We start from the raw sequence: 26,955 nt of genomic DNA on the forward strand, positions 1-26,955 counted from the left end.
TGTACTTAAAATGTTTTGGCAATTAGTCTTCTGGGAGCAACCAAATGCCAAACAACAAAACCGTAGAAGTTCAACTTCTGTGATATACAAAGGACTCAAACACAGATGTAATGTGACATTTTCTTCCCAGTTAAAGGATCGATGTGCACAGCTTTAGCACGTTTTTGTGTATCTCTTATAATGTATTATACACATCTTATTTAATCCATTTCCTTTCTTAGATATTTGAGGGAGTCTGTGCTTGCAAAAGAAATGTAGGTGTCAGTGTCTACTTTTAAAATGAGGAGTGCTTCAGTTGAACAAAGAAAGGAAAGGCCAAACAGCATGTTTTGGGCATTTTTAACACATAGAAAATGGTTTTCACTTATTTAATGTTATGGACAGACTTCTTCAGCATAGGAAGAAAATCTTTTTTTTTTAAGGAGGTATCAGGGATCAAACCCAGAACCTTGTACATGAGAAGCAGGTGCTCAACCACTGAGCTACATCCGCTCCCCAGAAAATCCTCTTTTAAGTAGCCAGAATTCCCAACCATGGTCATATTGACAACAGAAGTTTCACCAACCACTGCCAGTGAGAGTTATAAGTTAAAAATAACCAGATGCTTGATAAAGATTCAGTGAGAAAATTCTGAGGAAAGGAAAATTGCTTGTATACATTATCTATCAGGAAACTGTGTGGTATCAGAATAATGTGCAGCTGCATATTAACTATATACAACAGTTAAAGGCAGAAAGTAAAAACCCTCTGAGACTGAAGGAGGCATTTAGGCATATGGGGTAAGATTTAGACTGACGAGTTCAATTTTTTCAACAAATCAATTTTACTGATACATATTAATATAGCATAAATCCATCCAAAGTGTACAATCAGTGGTATTCAGAGTAAACACATATTTGTGCATTCATCACTTCAGTCATTCTTAGAGGACTTTCGTTATTCCAATAATAATTAATAAACAAAAAACAAACTCACCTCTCATTCTCTCTATGCTTCCCCTGCCATGCATAGCTCTATTCTTTTTCCTTCTCTCTGGTATAGTTAGCATTTAAGTTTTGTAGACAGCCTTATATAGGCAATGTCACCCATATTCATGTTTTACATGAGGTTTTACATCTTATATAGTCCCATGTTACAGTTTTTAGCTTTCCTTCTAGTAATGTACATGATCTTAGACTTTTCCTTTCAACCTGTCATACCCATATAATAACTCTGCTAGTTACAAACACCATGATGTGCTTTCACCATTTCTATTCATTTGCAAAGATTTAAAAACAACATTTTTACCAGTTCTGCACATTTAACCCTCAGCTTCCCACCATCCACCCTTCTTATATTTTCTGGTGACCTACAGTCTAATTATTAACTCCATGAGTTTACACAATTTATTTTAGTTCATAATAGTGCAATCATACAGTATTTGTCCTTCTGTGTCTGGCTTGCTTCACTCAACATAATGTCCTCCCAGTTCATCCATGTTGTCATATGCCCCACGGCTTCATTTCTTCTTACAGCTGCATAATATTCCATGGTATGTACACACCACAATTTGTTTATCCATTTATCAATTGATGGACAGCTGGGTTTTTTCCAACTTTTGGCAATCGTGAATAACACCACTATGAACCTTGGTGTGGCGGTGTCCGTTCGTGTCTCTGCTCTCAGTTCTTCTGGGTATATACCTAGCAATGGTCTTGCCAGGTCATGTGGCAAGTCTGTATTCTACTTCCTCAGGAACTGTCAAACAGTCCCTGATGAGTTTATTTAACAGACAAACTCAGCAGGAACTTTAAAACTCATTTGCTCTGGCAATCAAAGTCCCAATAAGATTTTTATGGACCTTGACATGCTGATTCTAGACAAGGTGAGGAGACATGCCCTACAACCAGCAGGACAAGTTATAAAGTTGTAGTAAGTGAGATGTGTGACATTGCTACGACAATAGAACAGAATAAGGGAAATGAATAAAGACCCAGACCCAAATGTATGTAGTGGGTTGGAGAGCCTCCCTTTGTCTGTCCAGATCCTTTCTCCTTCCTTTATGTGCTTCTTTATGCTCTAGAAGACTGTCTCTTCAGAATGCATCAACCTGGTGATTTCTTGGGACCAAGCAGGATCTGAGCATGGTAAGTGACTCATGGGGAGTGGCTAACAAGTGGGCCAGCTGCTCAGAGACCCGGAAAGACAAAACTTAAAGGTGAATGAGGAAGAGGAGAAGAGCACTTATGTGCATGGGCCTCTAGGGATGGGAACAGAAGCTGAAGAAATTCATATCGCATGCACATGCCCACCAGATAGCATCTACTGCTGAGAAGTTCTCCCTGATGAGATGGAAAGGCCTTTGGGTGCTGATCTGCCTCTTTCCAGCCTCCCTGGTGCTCACTCAGGGCATGCAAAATGGCCATGGCCTGGGGCAGGGGGAAAAGGGGGAGGATGCTGGGTATATGAGAGTCCCCTATATTCTATATGTGACTTTATATATTTTTGAAGACACAATAATGAAGAAGAAAAAAGGATGTAGACACTGAGGAAGAAATGGAAGAGATTGCCTTGCCACTGTACATACAGGGCTACGCCTATTACAGTGACGAAAGGCAAAATATCTTATGATATTTTTCTTTTTTTAATACCCCAATTTATTTTTTATTTTAGTTTTTCTAAATTATTATGTATTTTATTTCTAATCTTTAAACCTATCATCACTATTTCATTTTCCTATTAATTGAATTTGGCAATATATTAGGCTTCATTTTTTAAGAAGTTTTGGATCACAGAGGGGTTCAAGCATTGGTGTGGGGTGTCATTGATGGGGGATGCATGGATAGGAGGGAGTTCTCCAGGGCATGCATATAGATATGTTTGGATGTTCATTGGGTATTGACATATTGGACAGAGTTTCACACAACTGAGAGAGTGCTAAGTTCCCATCCTGGTGAGCTCTGTTGCATTCGCCAATGGAACAACAACAATCCCCCAAGTGCAAGGGCAAAGACCAGTAAAGAAGGATGGTCCAACAATGGGCCCTTGACACTGATGCCTGTGCTTATGAGCCTGTGTGCTTGAAATTTCAACTTGGCCTAGAACTGCAGGGTGCCTAAGAGTTACCTCCTGAGAGCCTTCATGTTGCTCAAATGTGACAACTCTCTAAGCCAAACTCAGCATATAAATACATTACCTTCCCAGCATGGGATGTGACTCCCAGGGATGAGCCTCCCTGGCACCAAGGGATTACTACCACGCACTGGTTAGTGATGCAACTAGAAAAAGATCTTGAATAAAAGAGTGAAATGGTAAAGACAAATGAGTTTATATGGCTAAGAGACTTCAAAATCAGTCACGCCATCAGAGGGGTCGTGCTTACACACTTCTCAGCAGGATCTCAGAGACAGCCAAAGTAGATACAACACCAGGTACTGGTGCTCTTGAGGGCTACGGAGACACCTAGGTCCTATGGTCATGGCAGTTGGCTCTGGAGTTTGGTGCCTTGCCAGTGGGCCCTACTTTGGAATCTGTGCTCCTGAATATGATAGAATTGGATTCAGATGTGACTTCTCTACACATGTCTCTTCTGTCACTTTTACTGAATCTGTGGTTGGCCCTGGGGTTGGTATATGCCCAGGAGACTTGAATCTCTGGACTGTCCATGTGCCAGCTAGGCCCTGAGCCTCAGGAGAGTTGCAACACCCACTCTCCAATTCATTTGATTTATCCAGATTAGCTAACAAGGAGGTAAGGATGGAAACCTTACCAAGGAAACAAGAAAGTCTATAACTGTAAGCAGGAGAATCCCATCCATTAGCCATGTGAGATCTGAGCCCCTTCTCACTTTAGAGGTGGAGTGGGCCTCACCATCCCAGGGTCCTCAGGATAGAGGAATAAAATACAGATTAGAGTGGACTTACTGGTATTCTACTATAGAATTACTGTGACTCTAGCAATGGAAAAAATTATATCATTGATATGGAGACAGTGGCCACAGGAGTTGCTGAAGGCAGGAGAGGGAAGAAAAGGTGTGATGTGGGGGCATTTTCAGGACTTGGAGTTGTCCTGAATATTGCAGGGACAGATGCAGGACATTATATATCCTGCCAAAACCCACTGAATGGACTGGGAAAGAGTATAAGTTGCAAGGTAAACTATAATCCATGCTGTGTAGCAATGCTCCAAAATGTATTCATCAAAAGCAATGAATGTACCACGCTAATGAAAGAAGTTGTTGATGTGGGAGGAGTGTGGGGTGTGGGGTGTGGGGTATATGGGAACCTCATATTTTTTAATATAACATTTTGTGTGTCTATGTATCTTTTTTTTAAAAAAAAGCAATAAAAAAAGTCACCCTCTATCTATGAGAAGGATAGGGGATGGAATTACTAATTATGTTCCTTGTCACATACCATTATCTGAGATTTTACTATTAAATTAGCTGAAAACAGATAATTTAAGAAGCCCACCTTTCAGGTATCCCAAGTGATAGAAACTATTAGATTTTGCAGTTTGTTATGTTCAGCTCAGAAATGGAAATATTTTCAGCTGAAAATACTGAAGTTTCGCCATGAAATTATGTTAACTGTACCCTGGAGTTGGCAATTTTTGAAACCAGAAGTCTTGGGTCATTTGGTCTATTATAGCTAATCGTGCTGTGAGCAGCTGCCATTCTGTAAGTTGCTAACTCATTAGAATCAGTAAGATTTGGACATGACTCACAGAGCTCTGAGAAGGCTGAAATTATGGTGGACTTTTCCCTGTTAGTAGAGAAATGATAAAGTTTTCCAGTCATCCTTTCTTTGCATCATCTTAGCCACGTTTACTTTGAGAAATTCAGCTTAAGCCTGAACTTTACCCTTCAGTTGTATGCTGCTTCTAGGTTGGAAATTTTACTTATTTATTCTAGAGGTCCACTCACATACTCATAAGCAAGTACAAGCCATGGCTGCTTTTGGTATAATTAGAAGGAGCAGAGCTCGGTGGCTAGTTCCTCCTCACAATCAACAAAGAGAAAAATGGGCTTGAAGGCTCAGAGGAATCTAGAGACTTGAGTGATTTCCCAGGGATGGCCGGCATCGTGCCCAAATTACCAAAGCCCCTTGTGATGCTGAAGACGTTAACTGGTGTGCCCAAACACAAACAAAGGATATCACGCCCAGAGAATCAGCCAGTTTTACAAACATCAACAATATTTCTTTTGGGAATTCACAAATAATATCAAACTGCCACAGGAGTTATTCATTCTTTTAGCAAACTATGCTCAAATGTGACCTCCTCATGGAGGGCTACCACAGTCATCCTAAGAACCATATTCTAAAATGTCCCCATCCTCAACATTCTCTATCTTTACCCAGATTTATTTTTTCTTCATCACATTTTATCACCAATTGTGACAAACAGTTGTTATTTGTTTATTGTCTATCTCATATCACAGGGTCTGTGCCTTCTATTCACTGCTTTATCCTTAGTTCCTACACCGTGCCTGGCACAGTGGATCCTCAAGAAGTATTTTTTGAGTGAAGAAATGAATGAATGAATGAATGAATGAATGGCACTGTACTAGGTTTGGGAGTTACTTCAGGCACTCCACAATCTAATGGGAGAACTAGACAAGTGCAAACTGCAATACAGCAAAATAAATGTTTTATCAGCTGCTATAAGGTGACCTAAAGTGGGGGCAGATGTCTTAGGGATGGTTTCCAGAGGGAGAGATATTTTAACTGGGTCTTAAAGGATGAATAGGAGTCCGTGGTTAAATGGAAAGAGAAAAATTCAGAAAAAGAAGACAGCAGTCTTTTTCTTTCTACCTTTAAGTAGTTCAACATTATTGGAGCAAGAGTGCAAGAAAAGAAGTGCTTAACTACAACAAAATTAGCAGCACTAACTTCTCAGCCAGAGGACCAAAATCACACCAGCACTCAGTATCCTCTCCACTTCTCACAGGAGTACTTACTCCAACCTCCAGCAGAATGCTTCAGAACTGTTAGAATTAGGAAAATCCAAAGTCTAAGGGCAATGGGGTTCTATCCTAAAGGAGTCCTGATGACGATTCTCCAAGGAAAATTTCAAGAATGTAACACTCTACAACGAGAACATCATCTTAGTTTTTGCTCAAGCTTTTGGCAGGTATCAGTGCCTCTGCTTCCATATTGACAAAGTTAATTTAGAGCAGGAAATGGCATCTTCAGGATCTTTTCCCAAGCTTAGGAAGCCTTAGGAGAGCCTGAGTTTGAAGCCGGGTATTCTCTTTGCTGGGTCAGTATTCTTTGCAGATGATATGAGTACCTTTCCATAGAAAAATGATTCTTTTTTGTTATCCCTATAGCTAATTCTGTAGTAAGGAAAAATAAGCATCTCCCTTTTAACCACAGAAAACAGAACACAGGCAGAGGTAGGATTTATGTATCTTGCAACGGACACTACAAGTACCTTATGACCTCACTGAGGGTAGGAGAGTCACACATGTTCATAAAAGGAAGTGGTAAGAAACCAGAGAACACAGCAATAAAGGTTATTTATAGGTAAATAATGCTACCATTATTAGGTAGTTAAATAAAGTTACCAAGGTGCATAATTCACCTCTGTTTATAAACTCTTGAGGGAAGCAGTTTGGGCTCAACTGATAGAGGGTCCGCCTACCACATGGGGGGTCCAGGGTTCAAACCCAGGGCCTCCTGACCCATGTAGTGAGCTGGCCCATGCACAGTGCTGATGCATGCAAGGAGTGCCGTGCCACACAGGGGTGTCCCCCTCATAGGGGAGCCCCACATTCAAGGAGTGCACCCTGCAAGGAGAGCCGCCCTGAGCAAGAAAAACGCAGCCTGCCCAGGAGTGGCACCGCACACACAGAGAGCTGATGCAGCAAAATGACGCAACAAAAAGACACACAGATTCCCAGTGCCGCTGACAAGAAAGCAAGCAGACAAAGAAGAACACACGGCAAATGGACAAAGAAAGCAGACAATGGGGGGGTGGGGGGGAAGGGGCAAGAAAAAAACAAACAATAAATCTTTAAAAAATAAAAAAAAAGGAAACTCTTGAAATGGTGATCTCAAAACTTAGAAAAATAGAGGCTTGGAGAGTTTATATCCCTTTTGGGGGAATATACGGGTTAATCCAACATGCTCAAACTCAAGACAAGCTGAGAGGAAGGGAAAAGGAGCTAGAGTTCAAAAGAAAAACAAGAAATTAGGCATATCATGAATTGCCAAGAGTTTATATTTGTCAGGGAGAGTCAAGCCTGGCCACAGCCTCCGGAGTTCTCCAGCATCTGCCACACAAGCCGTACTGGGTTTTACCACTGACCAGAAAAATACGTAGAAATTCACCAGTCAATAGCTTTCCTCATGGAGATAAAGGGAAACGTGCTGGAAGCACTTTTCTGCCTTCCTTGAAAATGCAAGCAGCCTCCTTACTCTTCTCTCCCTAGTCCAAAATCTTCATTCATTCATTCAGACGAACTGGGGGTTAAATGTTGCATTAACTAATGCACTCCCCAAAAAGTTACTGATTTGGTTCTTAAGAGTAGTGAAACCAAGACTGGGATGGTGTTCAGAGGAAGGAAACGGTGAGAAGCAGCTGCTGACCAGTGACGAAGGGCAGTGACGACGTGGGGACGATACTGACTAGGTACTACCTTGTATTTACAAAGCACCTTTCTTCAGGAGGGCTCACCATACGGGATATTTATATTTTGTCTTTTATCCTCAGTGATTAAAACGTAGGCTCACTCTTACTCATGTAAATTCCCGTAGCTATCCACAAATAACCAGGAGGCTGAAACAGCCTGACCTCAACGCAGCACTTCTCTCTGTCGGACCCTCCGTGGGTCCAGGGTATGCGGGATTGCTCCCTGGTGGCCGGAAGGCAGACCCCGCCGTGTCCCCGCAGGCGCGGTAGCGAGGCGCCCCCTCGCGGCCGTCTCTGGGAAGTGTCGGCCGGAACCGCGCCCGGAGCGGCGACCGGGGTGGGCGGGGCTACGGCCCTTCTGGAGATTCCTGAGAGCGTGAACTGCGCACTCGCAAGCGCCGCTCCTCGGAGTGGGGCGGGGTCAGGATCGCCGCGGGTCTCTTTCCCGGGCTGTGATTGGTAAGCTTCTCCCGTACGCGGTGACGTTACGCCTAGACGGAAAGTTTTCGAGAGGCGCGCGGGAGCTGAAGGAGCCGGAGGTTGGGTAAGTCAAGGGAAGGCCTCGTTGGCTTGCTGTTCCGCTTCCAGGGGCTGCTTGGAAGAACCCGGGCTTTCTCCCCGCGGACCTCCCGTCCTGGCCGCCCGCCACCTCGGAGTGCGTCTCTGTCTCCCAGGTCCCCGAGTGAGCGTTCGAGGGGGTCCCGGTACTGTGTGCGCGTGCGCGAGCGCGCTTGGGGCTGGGGGGGTGGGGGGCGGGAGCTGTTGCGATCTTGACAGCAGGGGAGGGCAGAGGTGGGAGAGTATGCTCAGTTTCCCCCAAGCTCCGACGACTTCCTCTCCCCACCACTCACCACACAGTTTTTTAAGCCTTTGGGGTGACTGGTCGGTGCTTCTGGGCCTGGTGGAAATTAGGCCTTGATTTATTCTCCCAACAATTTTAAGTGCTTGCTAGGAATTAAGCGCCGTGCCAAGCGCTGAAGCTGCACGGATCGTTGTATCCCCACTACTTACAAGTGCCAGGCACTGAGCAAATGCGCGATTCATGTTTGAATCGGAGTATGCACAGCTCCTAATGACAAGAACTACAAGAAGGACAAAACAATGGTTATTGTATGATGCCATACGTCCTCGGTTCCAGGTGTACAATGGGAACAGTTTTTCTTTGAGAAACTATCTGACCTAAGCCTTGAAGGAAGAGGCAAAGAACTGAAATTTTCAAGTCTGTGAATTCTGTAGCCAGTGCGAGTAAGCGTCGGCAACCCCTTGTAAACCTCGCCCTCCTCCAAATATTAATATATAGTCGCCTATTATTGTAAATAAGTAGAAACACATTACAGGGTGTTGGTTTTTTCCTGCTCATTAGGTTCCTAGTTTCAGTGAAGATGACAGAGGAGCTGGATCTCATGGGACAGGACTCTGATGGGGGTAGTGAGGAAGTGGTTCTCACCCCTGCAGAGCTCATTGAAAGGCTGGAGCAGGTAAGCATCCCAGATGGAATCCACGTGCTCAATCTTAACCTTTCTGTTTAGTACAACTGTATGAACTTTGGGAATTAGAAAGTGAAGAAACAGAATTCAAGTCTTCTTTTATTTCAAAAAGAACAGAGACTGGATCTTACCCTCCACAGACAAATAGGGGGTTACCCTCTGTTAGAAACCCCATAATATCAAATGCAAAACTCTCCAGTTGAATCAGTAAGGGGCAGCTTTGGGCACATTTAAAGAACAGGTCACCAAGCAAGCATCTACTTGGTATTTGTGGGGATTACAGAGGTATTGTGGTAGAGACTTGTGGGTTCTGTACCTTAGTCCTTTGAAACATTTGCTGGGTTAGCAAAAAAGTGCTGAATCGCCTTTTTTTTTTTTTTTTTTTTAAGGAAAAAACGGGTCTTATTTTTCCTTTTCTCCCATGTACTTTCTTGAGTCATCTGTTCTCTTTACACTATTTCCTAAAATTATTTTTCTTAACCATTTCTCTTATTAATCATAATAACTATGTTTTGGTGAGTACTTCCTGTGTTCTTTCTAAGTTCTTTACAATTCATCTTGGCAGGTAATATACTTCAGAATTTCAACTCTGACTCTCTGGATTTAAATTCTTCTATGTCTCTTGTTTATTATGTGACCTTAAACAAGTTATATATCTTGTCTCAAGCCTTTCCTTGACTGTAAAATGGAGATAATACAACTACTTCACACAGCTGTGAAGATGAAATGAGATCATGTAAATGAGATATGTAAAGTGCTTCGCTTATTGTCTAACACATAATAAGGGCTCAGCAAATGTTAGCTATTAGTAGCAGTAATCCTCACACCAACCCTATGAAGCAGGTATTACTGTTATCCCCACTTTAAAGATGATGAAACTCAAGTTAGGGAAGTAAGGTAATTTGCCCAAGGTCACACAGCAGGCAGCAGAGTCAAGATAGAGCTCAGGTCTTGTTGACTCCAAAACTTGTGCTGTTATCTACTATACCTATTGTCTTATTCCCTCTTGTCTTCTCCCCTTAACTTCCTTTTTCTAGAATTCTCTCATATTTGCTACTTAAGTATTCTTCATTCTTTGCTACTGTACATGCCAGCTTAAGTGACAAAAAACAAAAGGACATTAATTTAAAAATTATATCTTGTACAAGAATCTTTATAGTTTTTTTTTTTTTAAGATTTATTTTTATTTATTTCTCTCCCCTTCCCTGCCCCACCTCCAGTTGTCTGCTGTGTCCATTCGCTGCATGTTCTTCTCTGTCCGGTTATATTATTGTCAGCAGCACCCGGAATCTGTGTCTCATTTTGTTGCATCATCTTGCTGCATCAGCTCTCCGTGTGTGCAGCGCCATTCCTGGGCAGGCTGCACTTTTTTCATGCTGGGCGGCTCTCCTTACGGGGCGCACTCCTTGTGCGTGGGGCTCCCATATGCGGGGGACACCCCTACGCAGCACAGCACTCCTTGAGCATATCAGCACTGCGCATGGGCCAGCTCATCACACCTATCAGGAGGCCCTGGGTTTGAACGTTGGACCTCCCCTATGGTAGGCGGATGCCCTATCGGTTGGGCTAAATCCCCTTCCCTATAGTGTTTCTTAATCTGTTGTTATATTACAGACCTCTGAGAATCCGGTGAAAACTCTGGCCCTTCTTTCCAGAATAATACACATATATGCCCATATATACATATAGAATTTTGCATATAATTTCAGGGATACAAAACACTCTGAAACCTGCCCTCAGACCTGCTCTTTGGACCCCAGTTTAAGAACCCCTATTTCAGTAGGAAAGGATTCATTAAAGAAAAATCAAAAAGCACAAAGCTTCCTTTAGGAAGAAAAATAACTCATTTAACTACATTAAAATCAAGAACTTCTTTTTATTAAAAGACACCTTAGTGAGAGCAAAAAAGATAAGCCACAAAACTGGGAGAAGATATTTGCTATATATATTAGGGACAAAAGAGTAGTGTCCATGATACATAAACAGTCCTTGCAAACAACCCAATAGAAAACTGCAGTCTTAACAGGCACCTCCTAGAAGAGGAAACCAGAATAGCCAATAAGAATATGAAAAAGATATTCAAACTTTTCCTTATCAGGAAAATTAAAATTACAATCACAGTGAGGAAGCATTTCATACCCATCGGACTGGCAAAAATGGAAAAGGTGGACAACGTAAAGCATTGGCAAGGATGTAGAACATATATACTGTGGTGGCAGTGTAAATTTTTACGGTCACTTTGGAAAATTTATTGTCTGATAAAGGCAAATACCTTGTGGCCCAGTAATTCCAGTCCCAGGTATTTATAATCTAGCAAAAAATTTCCACATGTACTCCAAGAAACATGCACAGAGTGTGGATAGCATTGCTTGCAATAGTTAAAAACTGAGAACAACCCAGAAAACCATCAAAAATAGAATGGGGGAAGCGGATTTTGTTCAATAGATAGAGCGTCCGCCTACCACATGGAAGGTCCAGGGTTCAAACCCAGGGCCTCCTGACCCCTGTGGTGAGTTGGCCCATGCGCAGTGCTGATGTGCGCAAGGAGTGTCATGCTATACAGTGTTGTCCCCCACATAGGGGAGCCCCACGCGCAAGGAGCGCACCCCGTAAGGAGAGCTACCCAGCACGAAAAAAGTGCAGACTCCCCGGGAGTGACACTGCACACACGGAGAGCTGATGCAGCAAGATGACACAACAAAAAGAGACACAGATTCCTGGTGCCACTGACAAGAATCCAAGCAGACACAGAACACACAACAAATGGACAGAGAGTAGACAACGAGACGGGGGCAGAGGGGGAAGGGGAGAGAAAAATAAAAGATAAAAATTCTTAAAAAAAAAAATAGAATGGGTTAAAATCTCTATGTGTTGTACACATATATTGGTGGGGGTAGGAAACAGCAGTGAAAATGAGTAAAAGACAGCTCCTACAACAGCATGGTAACTCTCAGGAACATAATGTAGCACAATAAAACACAGGTTGCCAAAGAAACCATTTCTGTAAAGTTCAAAAACTTGCAAAACTTGTTTAAGGCAGAGCATCCCACCCACCCAGGTATTGTGGCACACTGGTGTTCTTCCAGTGCCTCACAATATTGATTCTCAGCCAGAGCCCCAGGCTGGATGCCTCTTCCAGGGGGTCAGGAGGGGCTCCTGGGAAGACAGCCAGACCACGGCAGGCTATGACGGCACAGCCTCAGCTTGGCAGGGGGTGAGCTCGATTTACATCTGGTGCCAGATTAATACCCTGAGTGCAGCCAAAGATGTGACCCACCACCTGGACAGCTTTGCAGCCGGATACAGGTCTCAGGCTGCATGGCACAGCTTGGGCATATAACCTGACGGGGACACTGGGTAGGGCCTCTGTGACCTCAGCTCTAGGCACATACAAAGGATACCCTTGAGTGCATGTAAAAATTTACTTAGAAGTTATTAGCCATGTGCCGAGTTTTTCGTTTTAATGATGAACAGATTGTCCTTAAAAATTTTGATCAGGATTCAGCCATTTCAAGCATAGAACCTGATTATTGCAAGAGACCACGAAAAGATTTTATTTGAAAGTAGTATGCTAATTAAAAATTTCCCCAAATGTTTTATTTTTTTTTAAGATTTATTTTTTATTTTTTTCTCTCCCCTCTCCAACCCCCCCCCCCTCCAGATTTCTGTTCCCTGTGTCCATTCACTGTATGTTCTCATGTGACCACTTCTATCCTAATCAGCGGCACCAGGAATCTGTGTTTCTTTTTGTTGTGTCAGCTCTCCGTGTGTGCGGCTCCATTCCTGGGCAGACTGCACTTTCTTTTGCGCTGGGCAGCTCTCCTTACGGGGTGCACTCCTTATGCGTGGAGCTCCCCTATGTGGGGGACATCCCTGCGTGGCAGGGCACTCCTTACACGCATTAGCACTGCGCATGGGCGAGCTCCACACGGGTCAAGGAGGCCCTGGGTTTGAACCGCGGACCTCCCATGTGGTAGGCAGACGCCCTGTCCATTGGACCAAGTCCTCTTCCCTGTTTTGTTCTATTATAATTTAACAGTATCAGTGAGTGATGTCCCTAAATGTGCTCCACTTTATGCCACTCTACTATACAAACACTATCATTTTCTTCGAGTGCTCTGACATGAAAACTGGCAAGCACTATGTAGAGATACAGACAAATGTGGTGAAACTAAAGAAAATTAAACACTTAATTCAGGCTAATCATTACCTCTGAGGAGGGAGAGGTGCACAGGGACTTTTAAAATAACAGTTCTTTAAGTTGTGTGCACACAGGTGTTTGTATGACTATTCTGCATATTTAACATGGATTTCATATTCTTTTGTACCTATTCAATACTTAATAAAATCAATTAAGAAGAAAAATTCCTGCTTTATAAGTCTTCCATCTTTTCCCATTCATTAGAGTAGTTAAAAATACAGGTTGTCTTTCTGGTTACTTTTACATAGCTACAACACTATTATAGAAGCTCAAGCGCTTGAAAAGATTTTTATGTATAGTAGCAATACCCAGTACTTAATAATGAGTCTTAATGGCATTAATTGGAGAAGCAGCAACTCAAGTCCAAAGAAATAAATCGAGCTGATTGGCATGTAATGCTGTGCTATGCTAAAACTAAATTTTCTGCAGTTGAAAGTTAATTATAGTTTTCCTTAGTCACCTGTGGATATTTCAGTACTCTAAGCCTTATACCTTTGGCTTGAGTTATAAATTAGGAATTTAACCTCTTGATCCAAAACTGATTAATAGATGAATATCTATTCCCATTGTGATTTTTTATACTTTTTGGTCTTTAGTAAATTACTTAATCTGTTTTCTTATTTATAAAATTATGTCCATTTCCTTTCAGAAATGTCATTATGATGAATGGAAAAGGTCTTGAGCTTCAGGAGTAGAGATATATAGATTTATATAAAATGTTACTTCATCTCTCAAAATAGAAATGGTGCCAGTGCCCCCTCAGTGGGAAATAGCCTGTGAAAAAAGTAATGTCTAAATGCTACTTGGCAAAAGGTACCATTTGAAACTAGGTGGTATTACTCTCCGCTCTAGTATCATACCGATGAACATTTTTGATGTAAACTGTTGTTTTTTCAAATGTTGGTTGAATCCAAGCTTGTGAACACAGCCTCACCCCGAAGGAAACAGAAAAGCTATCATTAAACATAGCTTGTCTTCAAAGCATTTCCAGTATTTCCAACTGGTAGGCAAATAGTTTTCTTTGCTTGCGATATCTGCAGTTCTCATTGGGTGTGTACTGAATCACAGGGCTAATTTTGCTCCAGTGTGAATGATGCTTATTTCATCTGGCTCTGTTTTTTGTTTTTTTATTTCTCTCCCCTTCCCCCACCCCAGTTGTCTGCTCTCTGTGTCCATTCGCTGCATGTGCTTCTGTGACCACTTCTGTCCTTATCAGCGGCACCAGTATCTGTGTTTCTTTTTGTTGCGTCATCTTGTTGTGCCAGCTCTCCGTGTGTGCAGCGCCATTCTTGGGCAGGCTGCACTTTCTTTCGTGCTGGGCGGCTCTCCTTATGGGGCACACTCCTTGTGTGTGGGGCTCCTCTACGGGGGGGACACCCCTGCGTGGCACGGCACTCCTTGCGCGCATCAGCACTGCGCATGGGCCAGCTCCACACGGGTCAAGGAGGCCCGGGGTTTGAACCGCGGACTTCCCATGTGGTAGGTGGACGCCCTATCCATCGGGCCAAGTTCACTTCCTGTCTGGCTCTGTCTTTTAGGCCTGGATGAATGAAAAGTTTGCCCCCGAGCTGCTGGAAAGCAAGTCTGAAATTGTGGAATGTGTCATGGAGCAGCTAGCTCACATGGTAAGTTGCTTATCTCGGGGTTTCATAGGATGAGAAAGCTAAAAGTGTTTGGTCAGCATAGTTAGAGGTGGCAGTCTGATAGCAAATTTATTTTCTTAGGCCCAGTGGGGTTGTTTTGTTTTTTTTTATGACAAATTAGTTGCCTACATTTACAAAGCATAAGAGTTTCTCTTAAAAGCTGAGTATCCAATTTCCTATGAAAAGTCTAAAGACTTGACATCACTGGTCCTACATTTCTGCATGAGAAAGTTGACCAGAGTAGGGTAAGGGCCACTACCCTTCCGAGGTGCTCTCCCATTCCCAACAACCCCTAACTACCCGTCTTTCTTGTACACCTGACCTACCTGGTCCCATAGATATTTGAGTTTGCCATCCTTGGTGTAGATGATCTAGGCTTAAATCATTATCAGGTCAGAGTACCATTAAAAATTTAATACCTTAGAATTTTTCAACTGCTATTTTAACACTGCTTTTTTAGCCTCTTCAGACATTTCTTCTATGTCCCATACTATCTCCACTACAATTGGTTTGGAGTATTTCTGGACCCTTCTGACAGACCATATTCAAATTCAAAAAGCAAATGAGTACTGTTTGAAATTTATATAATGAGCCTTTGGTCATATATTATTTGTATAATTAAGAAATTAAGAGAAAATGAACACTCTTATATGATTTTTAGTTTTTTGTACCTCTTCAACTGAAATGTAGTCTTTGGGCCCCAAACATTGCCAGTGATTTTAACAGTCCTTGTGTGCTATATACAGATTAAGCAAAAAAGGTCCTTAGTTTTTAAACATGATCTTTAAACTTGGCTTTCTCCTTTAATAGGAAGAAAATCTCAGGAGAGCCAGAAAAGGGGATCTGAAGGTCAGTATCCATCGAATGGAGATGGAGAGGATCCGCTATGTCCTTAGCAGCTACTTGCGGTGTCGGCTTATGAAGGTTTGACCTGGAGATGAAGCAACGCATTGTGTAATGTAGGCTGTTGCACAACTCCAGGGGCACCGTACATGTTTTTAATCTAACTGCTACGTGAATGGTGCCCCCCTGGAGTTACAGCACGGCAGCGCTCAGGAGTAAAGTTTGCGTTAGAAGAATTGGAAATACTGACTGACTAGAGAATCCTAATTTACAACAATTTTACATCTCTCATACAGTCTAAATCATATGACCCATGGTAATTTAACATTCTGCGGTAGTTCTGTGGTCATCTAATTTACAAAAATGAAATTACAAAGTAATCTTATTTGTGTATCTCTTTTAACCTGGGAAAGTTCTTACCCCTTGAAATTTCTTCTCCTTTGGTTCCACTGTCACCTTAGGTATTCCAAAACAAATACATTCTCTTTCCTATGTGAGAGTGCTTCAGATATCTGAAGACAACTAACAGGTCTCATCTAAGTCTTCCCTCAGCCAAACATCTCAAGCATCTGAATCAATATACTTTCTTCTGGTCCCTTCTCTCTAACGGTTCTAGTTGTCACTATGCTTCCTAGATTATACCACTTGTTAGTGAATACAGTATACCAGTTGGAGTTTGTCCACTTTTGTGAAGAACAATGATCTCTTTCCTTATTCTGGGTATTAAACTGCTAATAATGCTGTCATGCTGTCCAATATCACATTAGCTTATTTGCAAAACACACCATACAAAGCTCATCCTGCTCTCACCGTTAACTCTAACCCTTAGGGAAGTTTTCATGTTATTAACCCCATCCTCACAGCACCCTGTATGTGAATGTCTTGGGTTTTGACCCCCAAGTGTAGGGCTTGATACTTACCCCTCTTATCTTTATCTTATTAAATTGGGCCGTTTTCCTAGTCTGTGGATCCTAATTTTTTCCGTTGATATCACTCTCTCTTAACACTTTATGTCATCAGCAATTTTGATAAGTGTCCCATCAAAGCTCTTACCTAATTCATTAAAAGGACTGGGCCAATGATAGGACATTCCATCAGAGACTTTCCTCCTGATTGACAGCCATCCGTTGACTCAGTATTCTTTGTTCAGCCTTTTGTGAATCTTTCAATATGTACTATCCTCAAACCCCTCATTTACCATTTGTCCACAAGGGTGTCATGAAGACCATCAAATTAAGATACCATTATGCCCCTTCATACTTCACCCCAACTGTCAGGCCACAGAACCTTTTTTTTTTTTGGTTAAGTAAATCCTCTTCATGGCAACCACTTTTCTTTGAGTTCACAAAAATCTTTTAAATTAAGTATCCTAATTTATTACCACATATCAGTGTTAACTCTATCTGAAGATTCCACTCTTCTCAATTTTGAAAATCAGGAAATTTGCCTATTTCCAGCCTTTCACATGTCTTCTGTGTTCACTAATTCTTCTGAGATTAGGAAATGACCTGTACTTTTAGTACTCTAAGTGATACAGTAGCAGTAGTAGTTTACCTGTAACAGGAGAAAGTGCTTCAGAAACTTAAGCTCCATATAAATGTTAAGTTAATCTATCTAAGATCCTAATTAGTGTAAACCAGAGATTTAAACTCCTTTTAAACAGGCAAGTGCTCCTTTATCTTGGCCTTCAAGTTCTCCTTACTATCGTCATTCCTATACTTCCAAAGAGCATTTCCTTTGAAAGCGAAAACTGTAACACCATTGACTCCAAACAACAGGCCAATCCCTTCCTGGTTCCTGGCTCTGTTTTTATAGTTTGTTTCCCCACTACACACATTTTTTAAGCTTTTAGCATTTTGGAGGTGGTTAGTTCTTAGCAGTTTTTCCCATCCTCACCTCATTCTGGGTTTTGTCTTCCTGATTCTAATCTTACCATTCAATGTCACTGTCCCATCTGCTTGTATATTTTGCACATTTCTTTCTAATTTTTGTGTATTTCAGCTTATAAGAATACATTGTAGAGTTGCAAACGTTTTAAAAATGATATCCCTTTCTGTTATTTTCTCCCATTTCTATTCTCTCATTTTCCACAATAAACTACTGGCCTAACTTAAAAAAAAAAAAAAAAGGAGATATCCTTTTGTCTTCCTCTTAAATATTATGTTCAATTTTCAGATATTCTTTTTTGAAAATTTTCCATTTCTTTTAAACTGACTCTTTTAACAGCACTTACTTTTTTTTCATTTCTTCAGAACCTACCTTCTTCAAGTCCAAAGTGTAGATCTTACTGTTAGAAAGAGGTTTGGCCACCAAGACTTGCCATCTTTGAAATAACTTCCTAGGTTAACCTCAGCCTTTTTCAAGAAAGTTTGTTTGACGTTTAAATCTCTCCTATTTGGTGGGGGGGGCGGGGGGAGGAACTAGGGATTGAACCCAGGACCTCGTCCATGTGAAGCATGCACTCAGCCACTGAGCTCTGGCCGCTCCACTAACATTTAAATCTTGAGTGATGCTTTAATGATGATCTGTGTTTTTTCGCACAGATAGAGAAGTTTTTCCCTCATATCCTTGAAAAGGAGAAAACACGCTCTGAGGGGGAACCTTCCAGCCTTTCTCCAGAGGAATTTGCCTTTGCCAAAGAGTGAGTAAGCAGGAGGAGTGGGAGCTGCCTTTCTTCCCCTGGCTCATGAGGATGAGGTTTGGTGGGTGTATCAGCAAAGCCTTGTGAAATGCCCATGCAGGAGATCCCAGACCTTATCCATTGTTGTCTCATAGCCTCGGTGATTCCTGCCAGTCATGTGTGTCACAGGTCAATTTATGTATTTCAGGTACATGGCTAGCACAGAGACATATCTAAAAACTGTGGCCTTAAAGCATATGCCTCCTAACTTACAGAAAGTGGACCTCTTAAGGTCAGGTAAGCAAAGCCTTCTCTTTCCATCAGTCTTGTTCTGTTTTTGTTGTGTTGTCGTTGTTTTTCTCTTTCCATTAATCTTGAGGGGCCACAGTTTATAATGCAAGTCTCTTCAGGTACCTTAGAATAGAATCTTTTTCCCCATTTTACCAAATATGTAACAATAAGAATGTAGATAGAAAAGAGAAGAAAGAAAGGGGTCTGTGTTAAAAATTAAAAAATCAAAGACAAGTACAAGGGTAACCATTTGAGCATACTTTTGTGTTCTTCAGACTAGGTTGAAATTATTTTGGCTGTCATTATAAGTAGAGATTCATTCCTTAATTCACCAACTCCCTACAAAGCCTCTCTGATGTACCCAAGCTCTTATGAGCATTAACGCTAAAAGGTCACCTCTACAAAGTCTTTACTCTCACAGAGTCGGCAGTCTTTTCCTCCTGTCAGATTCCAGAATGGGTGGGAACTGTCCAGCTAGAATGGAAGGTTTGAATAGGACTTTAGGGAAACTTTGGTGACCTCTGTTAACTACAGGAAGGGTTCCTCATCTTTTTGTTGTGAAGAGTTCCACAAAAAGTTTCTCTAGTTTTGGAAAGCAGGAGAAGGCTTGGGATACTGAATGTGGGAGGGGAAAGGGAACACAGCCTCTGCCTCAAGCCCTTCTTTCAAATTCCCCTTAAAATTCTGGTACGTTGAGGAAAGGGAGTTATGGCAATAATTCCTATCCTGGGCTCAACCCACTGGGGGCCCTGACTCACAGGTGAAAAGCATGTAATCCTCAGTCTATCACAGTTCCTGTACCAAGCAAGACCTTGTCCAGGCTGAATTGCTAGACCAAATCAAACAGTTCTCCAAGAGAGTGGGGTCTGTTTTGTTCACAGGCTGAGCTTCGTGTGCCAAGGCCATTAGTTCAAGTACAAACTGAGCCCTGGGAATTTGTCTCTGACCCAGCCTGGGCTGGGGGCCACAGTGTGACCCCTGTGGCTGAGTGGAACAAGGATGAGTGGAGGCATGATTCACCAGGAGCAATCCAAAACCCATAACAGATTTGTGGTACTCTGAGTTGATCATATTGCTGAGCCCGATTGAAAGAAACAGGACGTGCTTCAGGTCCAGTTCCATCCCTGGGTCAACCACTTTTGATTGCACCATAGAAGACTAGGAGTGGAGCAAGGACCATATCCCAAATAGTTTTCCAGTGCTATCTCATCCAGTTGATTAAATCAACTAAGGGACTACTGATGGGATGAATCTGAATTCCTAGAACTAGATCTTGGCCACTGTCCCAGATAAGGCCAGAGCTTCAACTTGATGCTGGTAGGCACATCCTGCAACACTCACATGTTGCTTGTCCTTGTGCCTTCCCAGGACTAGAGCCAGGTTGGAATTAGGAGCTGTACGGTAGAATCAGCCTGCCCTAGTGAATCAGAATCTTGCTTAGTTAGCCCAAATGATGCAACACCCCCAGGCTTCTGGAGCATCCTAGCTCCTGAAGGCATGGTGGGGGAAAGCATATTGAAACCTAAGCTAGGTTTCTTGGAATCAGAAACTGCCTGGTGGAGCCAGTTGATACTGTGAGGTTGGAGTCTTTGTGGCAGGCCCAGAGCCCAGGAGCAGCCCAGAGGACCCTCCTTAGACCTCTGCAGCCAGTTACCCTGGATGCCCTCCCATTGCCTCCCACAGGCAGTATGAAGCTTGAACCGGGTTGCTAGTTCTCCAGTGGGGTCTGTTGACCCTGAAATTGATGGAGTCCTCCAGCTACAAAAGGAGCTTCAGGAGATGAGCTATCAAGGAGCAGCCCAGCTTAGGACACTTACCAGAATGAAAGTGGCTGGTAGTAGAAGGGGAAGCTGGCAGCAACTTAGTATCCTGTGATCGGCAACCAATGGGGGACCACTTACATACAGGCTGTAACCTCTATTCCTTAGTCTAGGTTTTAAGGTCATCACTTTGACTCAATCTAACTTCCTAATACTCTCTTTTCTGGCTCCTTTATATCAAAATATTTTCTAACCTGATTTATATAGTCTGCTCCCCACCCTCAAAATCCCATTCATATCTCCCAGGCTCACTTTTCCTTTTTAAATCCTACTCTTTCCTTGAAAGCCCACATCTACTCCTTTTTCCATCGCCGGTATGTGGGCCATTAATGTGAAGCATAATCAAATGCTGCCTTGTTTTCACCTTATCTAGAAAGACCAGTTGTTTGGCTTATGTGTATTCTCCACAGTGTGTAGCAGAATTCCCTGCACATTTTTTTTTAGAAGATACCGGGGGTCGAACATGGGATATTATACATGGGAAACAGGTGCTCAACCACTGAGCCACATCCATTCCCCGTTGAGATTTTTTTTTCATTTGTTTTTTGTTTTTGTTTTTAGGAGGTACCAAGGAAGCAGGTGCTCAACCACTTGAGCTACATCTGCTCCCCCCTGTATATTTCAAGTACTTATCATGTGTTGAATGGGTTGTTGCTGTGGGAGACCTTGGATGGGAGTACGCTGTTTCCATAAGGAGCCCAGTCTTTCTTCCCTGTCACTCTCCCCAAGCAATTTTATGCCGGAGATCTCTTAGTGCTGAATGCCATTCATCCCAGCTATTAATACTTTCTCCATACTGACCTTGTTGGCTGAACATTTTCCTGTTATTTTATTGTTTTTCTGACAGTTCCCAAACCTGACCTAGATTCATATGTGTTTCTGAGAGTGAAAGAACGTCAAGAGAACATACTGGTAGAACCAGAAACAGATGAGCAAAGGTAAGTGGTGCACACCACTGTCACAGCGGGAAGCCTTCCTCCTGGTGGAGAACCCTCTAAGCCTTACCTTAAATCTTTTCTCCTCCTTTTTCAGGGACTATGTGATTGACTTGGAGGAGGGCTCACAGCATTTGATCCGATATAAAACCATTGCACCGCTGGTTGCTTCTGGAGCAGTACAACTAATTTAAAACTAAAACTAAACAAAGAATTATGAATGCTTGGAACCTGAGGAGAAAATACCTCCAAGTCCCTCGTGCCACTTTGTGCCTAAGGACAATATCAAAGTGTTTCCCCAGACATCAGACTTTTCCCAGCAGCGCTCTGGATCACTGGGGAATTGAAAATGAACTCAAGGCAGGAATCCTAGTATCATCATATATCCTCCTTATGTTCTTCCGCTGTAGCCGGTATCAGCAGATGGGACCATTGCTCTGTTGATTCGGAATTCCAGGCGAGTAAACAGACTCATTTTGTGAATGTTTTCCCTTCATGGTACTTTTTGAGCTAAGGAAAGTGAGAGAAAGGTCGTTCATAAAAAGGCACCACTGCCTGTGAGTAGGGAACTCTTATTTAGCCCCAATCTGATAATGGTAGGGGAGTTCTTTTAACCTTCCTGGCAGAAAGACCATAAGTAGATGAAAGAAAGTAGCTGTGGCCTGCTCATGTAATGAGTCACCTTTTGAAACCTCTTGTATTGGACTTAAAAACAGTTTCTGTCCTGCTTAACTGAGATCACAGCTAAACCAATAAACCATTACTAAGTTTCAGTTTTGTGGCAGAAAGAGCCTCTGGACAGTTCTAAGCTTATAGTCGACGCAAGTAAGTTCCCCTTCCATTAACCTGCAGCTCTCCCTGATTCGTGGGCAGCTGCGCCAAGCCAACTGCCAGGCCATCTGGCCATCCCTGGTGAAGGCTCTGTTTTAAGAGCAACATTAACTAGCCTGCCTTGTAACCTTAGTAGCAGCTTTTCTTTCTTTAAGCCCTTCACTTTTTCAAAGTAAATGAATGGAATTAACCTACCGTGACTGGAGAGTGTTGTAGTGATGCTTGAAGAATGTATCGGCAGTGAATGAATCATCTTTCCTCACAACCTAAAATGCAGCCTGGGTCCAGTCTTTTCTTGCTTGGTAAAAGAGGAGTGGTTTTTTATTTACTGCATGATACAGGTTGTTGGTGTACTCGGTATAATACTGCTTTTGTTTCCAAAAGAAATCACTATGTGAAAGCAAGAAAGGTTTTCATTGGTTAATAAAAGTATTTGATGTTTTGTGTAGAGCCTTAATTTTTCCAGAGTGTTTTTACACTGTTCAGCCATTCAGTAACCAAATAGATAGCATGCATGCAGCATGTCCAGCAGTTGAAGGCACCACTGGGGCTGCAACCAGCCATACAACAGTCACTGTCCCTGCTCTGATGGTGAGAAGTGCTGCACAGGGAATTAGAACAGGGTGACTGACATGCCAGAGTGCCTAGGCTGGGTGGTCTGGGAGGGTCTCACTGAAGAGGTAACATTTAGGCTGAGATCTGAATAAGTGGAAGGAGCCAGACATGGAGAGATCAAAAGAAGGGTGCCCCGGCAGAGAAGACGGCTAGTACCAAAGCCCTGACACAGAAGTGAGCTCTCCCTGTGGTTGGGGTGGCTGGATGCAATGGGAAAAGGAAAATGGTACAGAAGGCCCAAGGGACAGGCTGGGCTGACGGCATTGGGCTTTGTTAGCCAGGGCCCCGTTAGGGCCTCACTGCAGCCCCAAGTGGAAAGCGGGGCAGGCAGCATGTCATCGATTTGAACAAGACACGTTTAGTCAGAAGTCAGAGACCAGAACCCAAGTCTCCTGCCTCCTAGTTGTGTGTGCACTCAGTTGTCATGGTGCCAAGCAACCAGGGGAGGGTCACAGGGCTGCTCTGGCTTTAACATGATACCATTCACCCGGAGAGCTTGTAGAGACGAAAATTCTGATTCAGTGGGTCTGAGGGGCCAGAGGTTCTGCATTTCTCCTAAGCTTCCAGATGCAGTTGTTGCTGGTCCAGAGACCAAAGGTTGAGCGGCAAAATGGTCAACCTTAATTTGTCTGCCTCCTAGTGCGTAAAGCTGCGGGTAATTTAAGGCTTCTACCCAAGTCAAAATGAATTGGTCCATTTCGTAAGTAACCTCTTCCAAGGAAGGCTGGCTTAGATATGTCAATTTAAAATAAAGGAGAAGTTGAATTGCACAACCAAGTGCAAAGGGAAATGATGTGGCCTCGCTGACGTTTTGCTTTATTGTTTTTTTTTTAAGACCTCACTCCTGGAAGCATAACAGAACATTTCCTTCAAATAATAACATCACCCTTTATCATAAGTTTTTTCCTAGCAAGGCAGCCATTCCTGAGAAGAGCTTGCAGGCCTGTGGTTTTCCTAGCTACAGCACTGCTGATGCGGTTGTGACCTTGTAATAAGACTCCAGCTCTGTTTATTCTGTGCTCTTGTCCTTGAAAGTCAGCGTGGCTTTATTGCCACCCTCTTACGAATCAGACTGACTTCTGTAGAATTATTAACCTTAAAGTCTTCAGAATGAACTTTTAAGCAAGCTTATTAAATAATCAATTCTTTGTAAGATGTTATTTAATTTATCTCAGGAGGTTAACCACTTCAAAACAGTTTTGGAATTCTAAAATTGATTTTTTTTTTTTTTAATGTGAATAAGCTAACTGTGAAAGTCTCATTTTGTCAAGCAAACTTCATTTTTTAAAAAGCAAAATCAGTTTTCTTATTTATCAGACTTGGCTTCAAACAGCTTGGCTGTTTCTAAAAAATTGCATACCTCAACATTCCATTGCTGAAAAACAACTATTGGTTGTATAGTGCAACAAAGGAATGCACTATAGATTCTGAAGACAATAATATCTAATACTTAGCATATACTATAACCAGGCTGTTTTAAGTGGATTAACTCGTAAATCTTCACAATAACCCTATGCAAGGAGAGTTTAAGATATTGAAACGGCAATAGAGATTACCTCATATCTTTTTAAAAGATGTATTCATTGGGGACCAGGTGTAGTTCAGTGATTGAGCACCTGCTTCCCACGTACAAGGTCCCGGATTCAATCTCTGGTGCCTCCTTAAAAAAAATTTATTCATTGATACCTGTAAAGATTGTATTTTGATATCCCCATTTTATAGAGGAGAAAACAGATGAGTCTGCTGAAGGTAACATACCTATAAGAAGAGAATGGAGCAAAGCCAGTGAGCCCAGAGCTCAAGTGTCCTTTCACCTAAACCTGCCCTTTACTCTCCTAAAACGAAAGTAGATCCAAAAACTTTACAGCAACACCAGCTCCATCAGAATAAGTTCTAGTTTTCCAAAAAGACTCCTTAAGAGAATAACCACTACCCATCACATTACTTTAGAGGAGGTGGCATTTTTCTTAATCTAGGAGTATTTTCTGGATTAGGCAGATATGTTCTACATACCACAGTGCATACAAATTCTAACTAACTTGTTAAGACAAGGAAAACCCTTTAAAATGAATTCAACACATAATTACCTTAGCCTTTTTTGGCCTGCTTCTCTGTGGGGATAAAAACAGAAGCAAGTGACTATTTTTGCAGCTCAAGGAATGTGTAATAAATCCTAAGGAGGCTCCTTAAGTATAAATTCGAAAATATTGAGATTGTTTGGCTCAGGAAAAAAAAAAAGCTATGTGTATATGTATACATATATGCCTTAACAGCCAGGATTAAGCAGGTTAAAACGAAAGGATTTTCTTTTGTTCAAAGCTTTGCATAGCAGAGAGCACTTTAAGCCTCTTAAGGGAGACACTCCTTGTGACCCAAAAGTTCCCAGCTCAAATGTGAATTTTTGAAACTTCAGATTGCTGTGTCTTTTACCTGTGAAACTAAAATTTTTGTCAAACATACTTCTGACCATTTCATTGCCTCACTAGGCTATTCGTTGCCCATGGTAAAGGGCAGGTGTAAAGGAGGTTATTATCTATTGAGCATCTATGTCCTGAGCAGTGTGTAAAATGCTTTCCAGGAATTGCTTTATTTAATCCCCACAACAGCCCTATGAGGTAAGCACTACTCTTACTGTTTTACTGTTTACCCTGGCTTCCTGGTAAAAGTGTCCTTTACCTTTCCCTAAGTAGTTTTTAATCTCCTTTTTATACCTACAGTTTTACTATTTTGCCTTGATTAAGATCCCATTGAAATTTTGGGGGGGTATTAAGGTTTAAATAATTTCATTGGAACAAGATGATTTGGACATGCAAAGCTTTAGGGCACACCTCCAATCTTCTATTCAAGGCAACATGTTAACAACTTAGTGAAAAATGGTATAGCCATATATGACTTCTTTTTTTTTCAGTTTCTTATAGCTTATTTTTGTCTCTTCCATAGTAGTGAAAAATAGCTACTAAATAATTTAGACACAGCCTATGTCATTTGTATATCTAGCTACAGTTCCTGGCATTAAAACGTATTTGATTTTGAGAGATGATATATATTACAGAAAAATTAAAGTCATAGTCATTGAAAAAAAATTATGCTTCAAAACTATTTTACTGGCATAATTTCTATTCCTCTAAGAAATTATTTTTTACTATTTAAAATCTAAGTATAGTTTAAAATACTCTCTTGTTCCTATTGTTGAGGATTTTATTATTTGCTGGGCATTCAAGACCCTCTGCAATCAGACATTCCTAACTCAGCAAATTTCTTTTCTACTTCACAGCCTATAACTTCATTTTTAAACAAACACAGCAGGACCACTGAGTGCCAGGCATTCAAGAATGTACTGTATACTAATATGCCTGCCCTTAACTTTAGCACAAATCACTGCACCCTCAAATCTGAGTGAGACTGTAGTCAGGCTCCTTAGCTTTTGCAGTACATCATCAACTTTGCCTTATTTCATTATCTAAAGCTTTCTGATCTCCTGTGAGCAGCATAATATGCCCAGTCGTGAGTAGGCATCTAACCACAGCCTGTTAATAGTTTATTTATAAACAAACCAAGAGAGAGACTAAGGGCAGTTTTTTCAGTCCATTTAACTTGGTTCCCCAAGTTTTATTTCTTTATCAGACTGATCCGGAAAAGCAGTGCCCTGGACTAATTTATACTCCTTGCTTTTGTCAAGCTTACTATAAGAAACAGCCATGTGAAAACATCTCTGTTCTCTAAAAGTGACAGTTTACATAATTGACAATTACTTTACCTTTATTTTCTATATAAAGATCCACGTAATAAATTTTTCTCAGAATTTAGTGCAAGTGAAAGTTTGCCTCTTCACATTTATTTGATTCGCTCTATCAGACAAATGAGTCTCTTGGGGATTCCCCTTTTTGGCCTACCTACCAGGAAGCTCAGGAAATTCACTGAGCTCACTTCAGCTTCCTTGTAATGTGGCCCCATGTCCGTCCTTATTAATAAATGGTTTCAGGTCTTTTTATACCTGTGGTTTCACACTTACATTTTTGTCTTAATTTAAAACTACCCCAGGTTTTGGAGGGGGA

The 26,955-nt window shown here is 41.8% G+C and overlaps 1 protein-coding gene across 1 annotated transcript; it reads left to right on the forward strand.

The window, feature by feature from the left end:
* Positions 1-8,091: 8,091 nt before the first annotated feature.
* Positions 8,092-22,727, forward strand: GINS4 (GINS complex subunit 4). Its single transcript, XM_004468698.4, has 8 exons — positions 8,092-8,158; positions 8,978-9,092; positions 14,841-14,927; positions 15,756-15,869; positions 18,332-18,429; positions 18,617-18,705; positions 21,367-21,457; positions 21,552-22,727. Exons 2-8 carry the CDS (start codon positions 8,997-8,999, stop codon positions 21,646-21,648), a joined length of 672 nt encoding a protein of 223 aa, XP_004468755.1. The 5' UTR covers positions 8,092-8,158; positions 8,978-8,996; the 3' UTR covers positions 21,649-22,727.
* Positions 22,728-26,955: the final 4,228 nt, after the last annotated feature.

This window comes from Dasypus novemcinctus, chromosome 29 (assembly GCF_030445035.2).
Source record: "Dasypus novemcinctus isolate mDasNov1 chromosome 29, mDasNov1.1.hap2, whole genome shotgun sequence".
Lineage (NCBI taxonomy): Eukaryota > Metazoa > Chordata > Mammalia > Cingulata > Dasypodidae > Dasypus > Dasypus novemcinctus.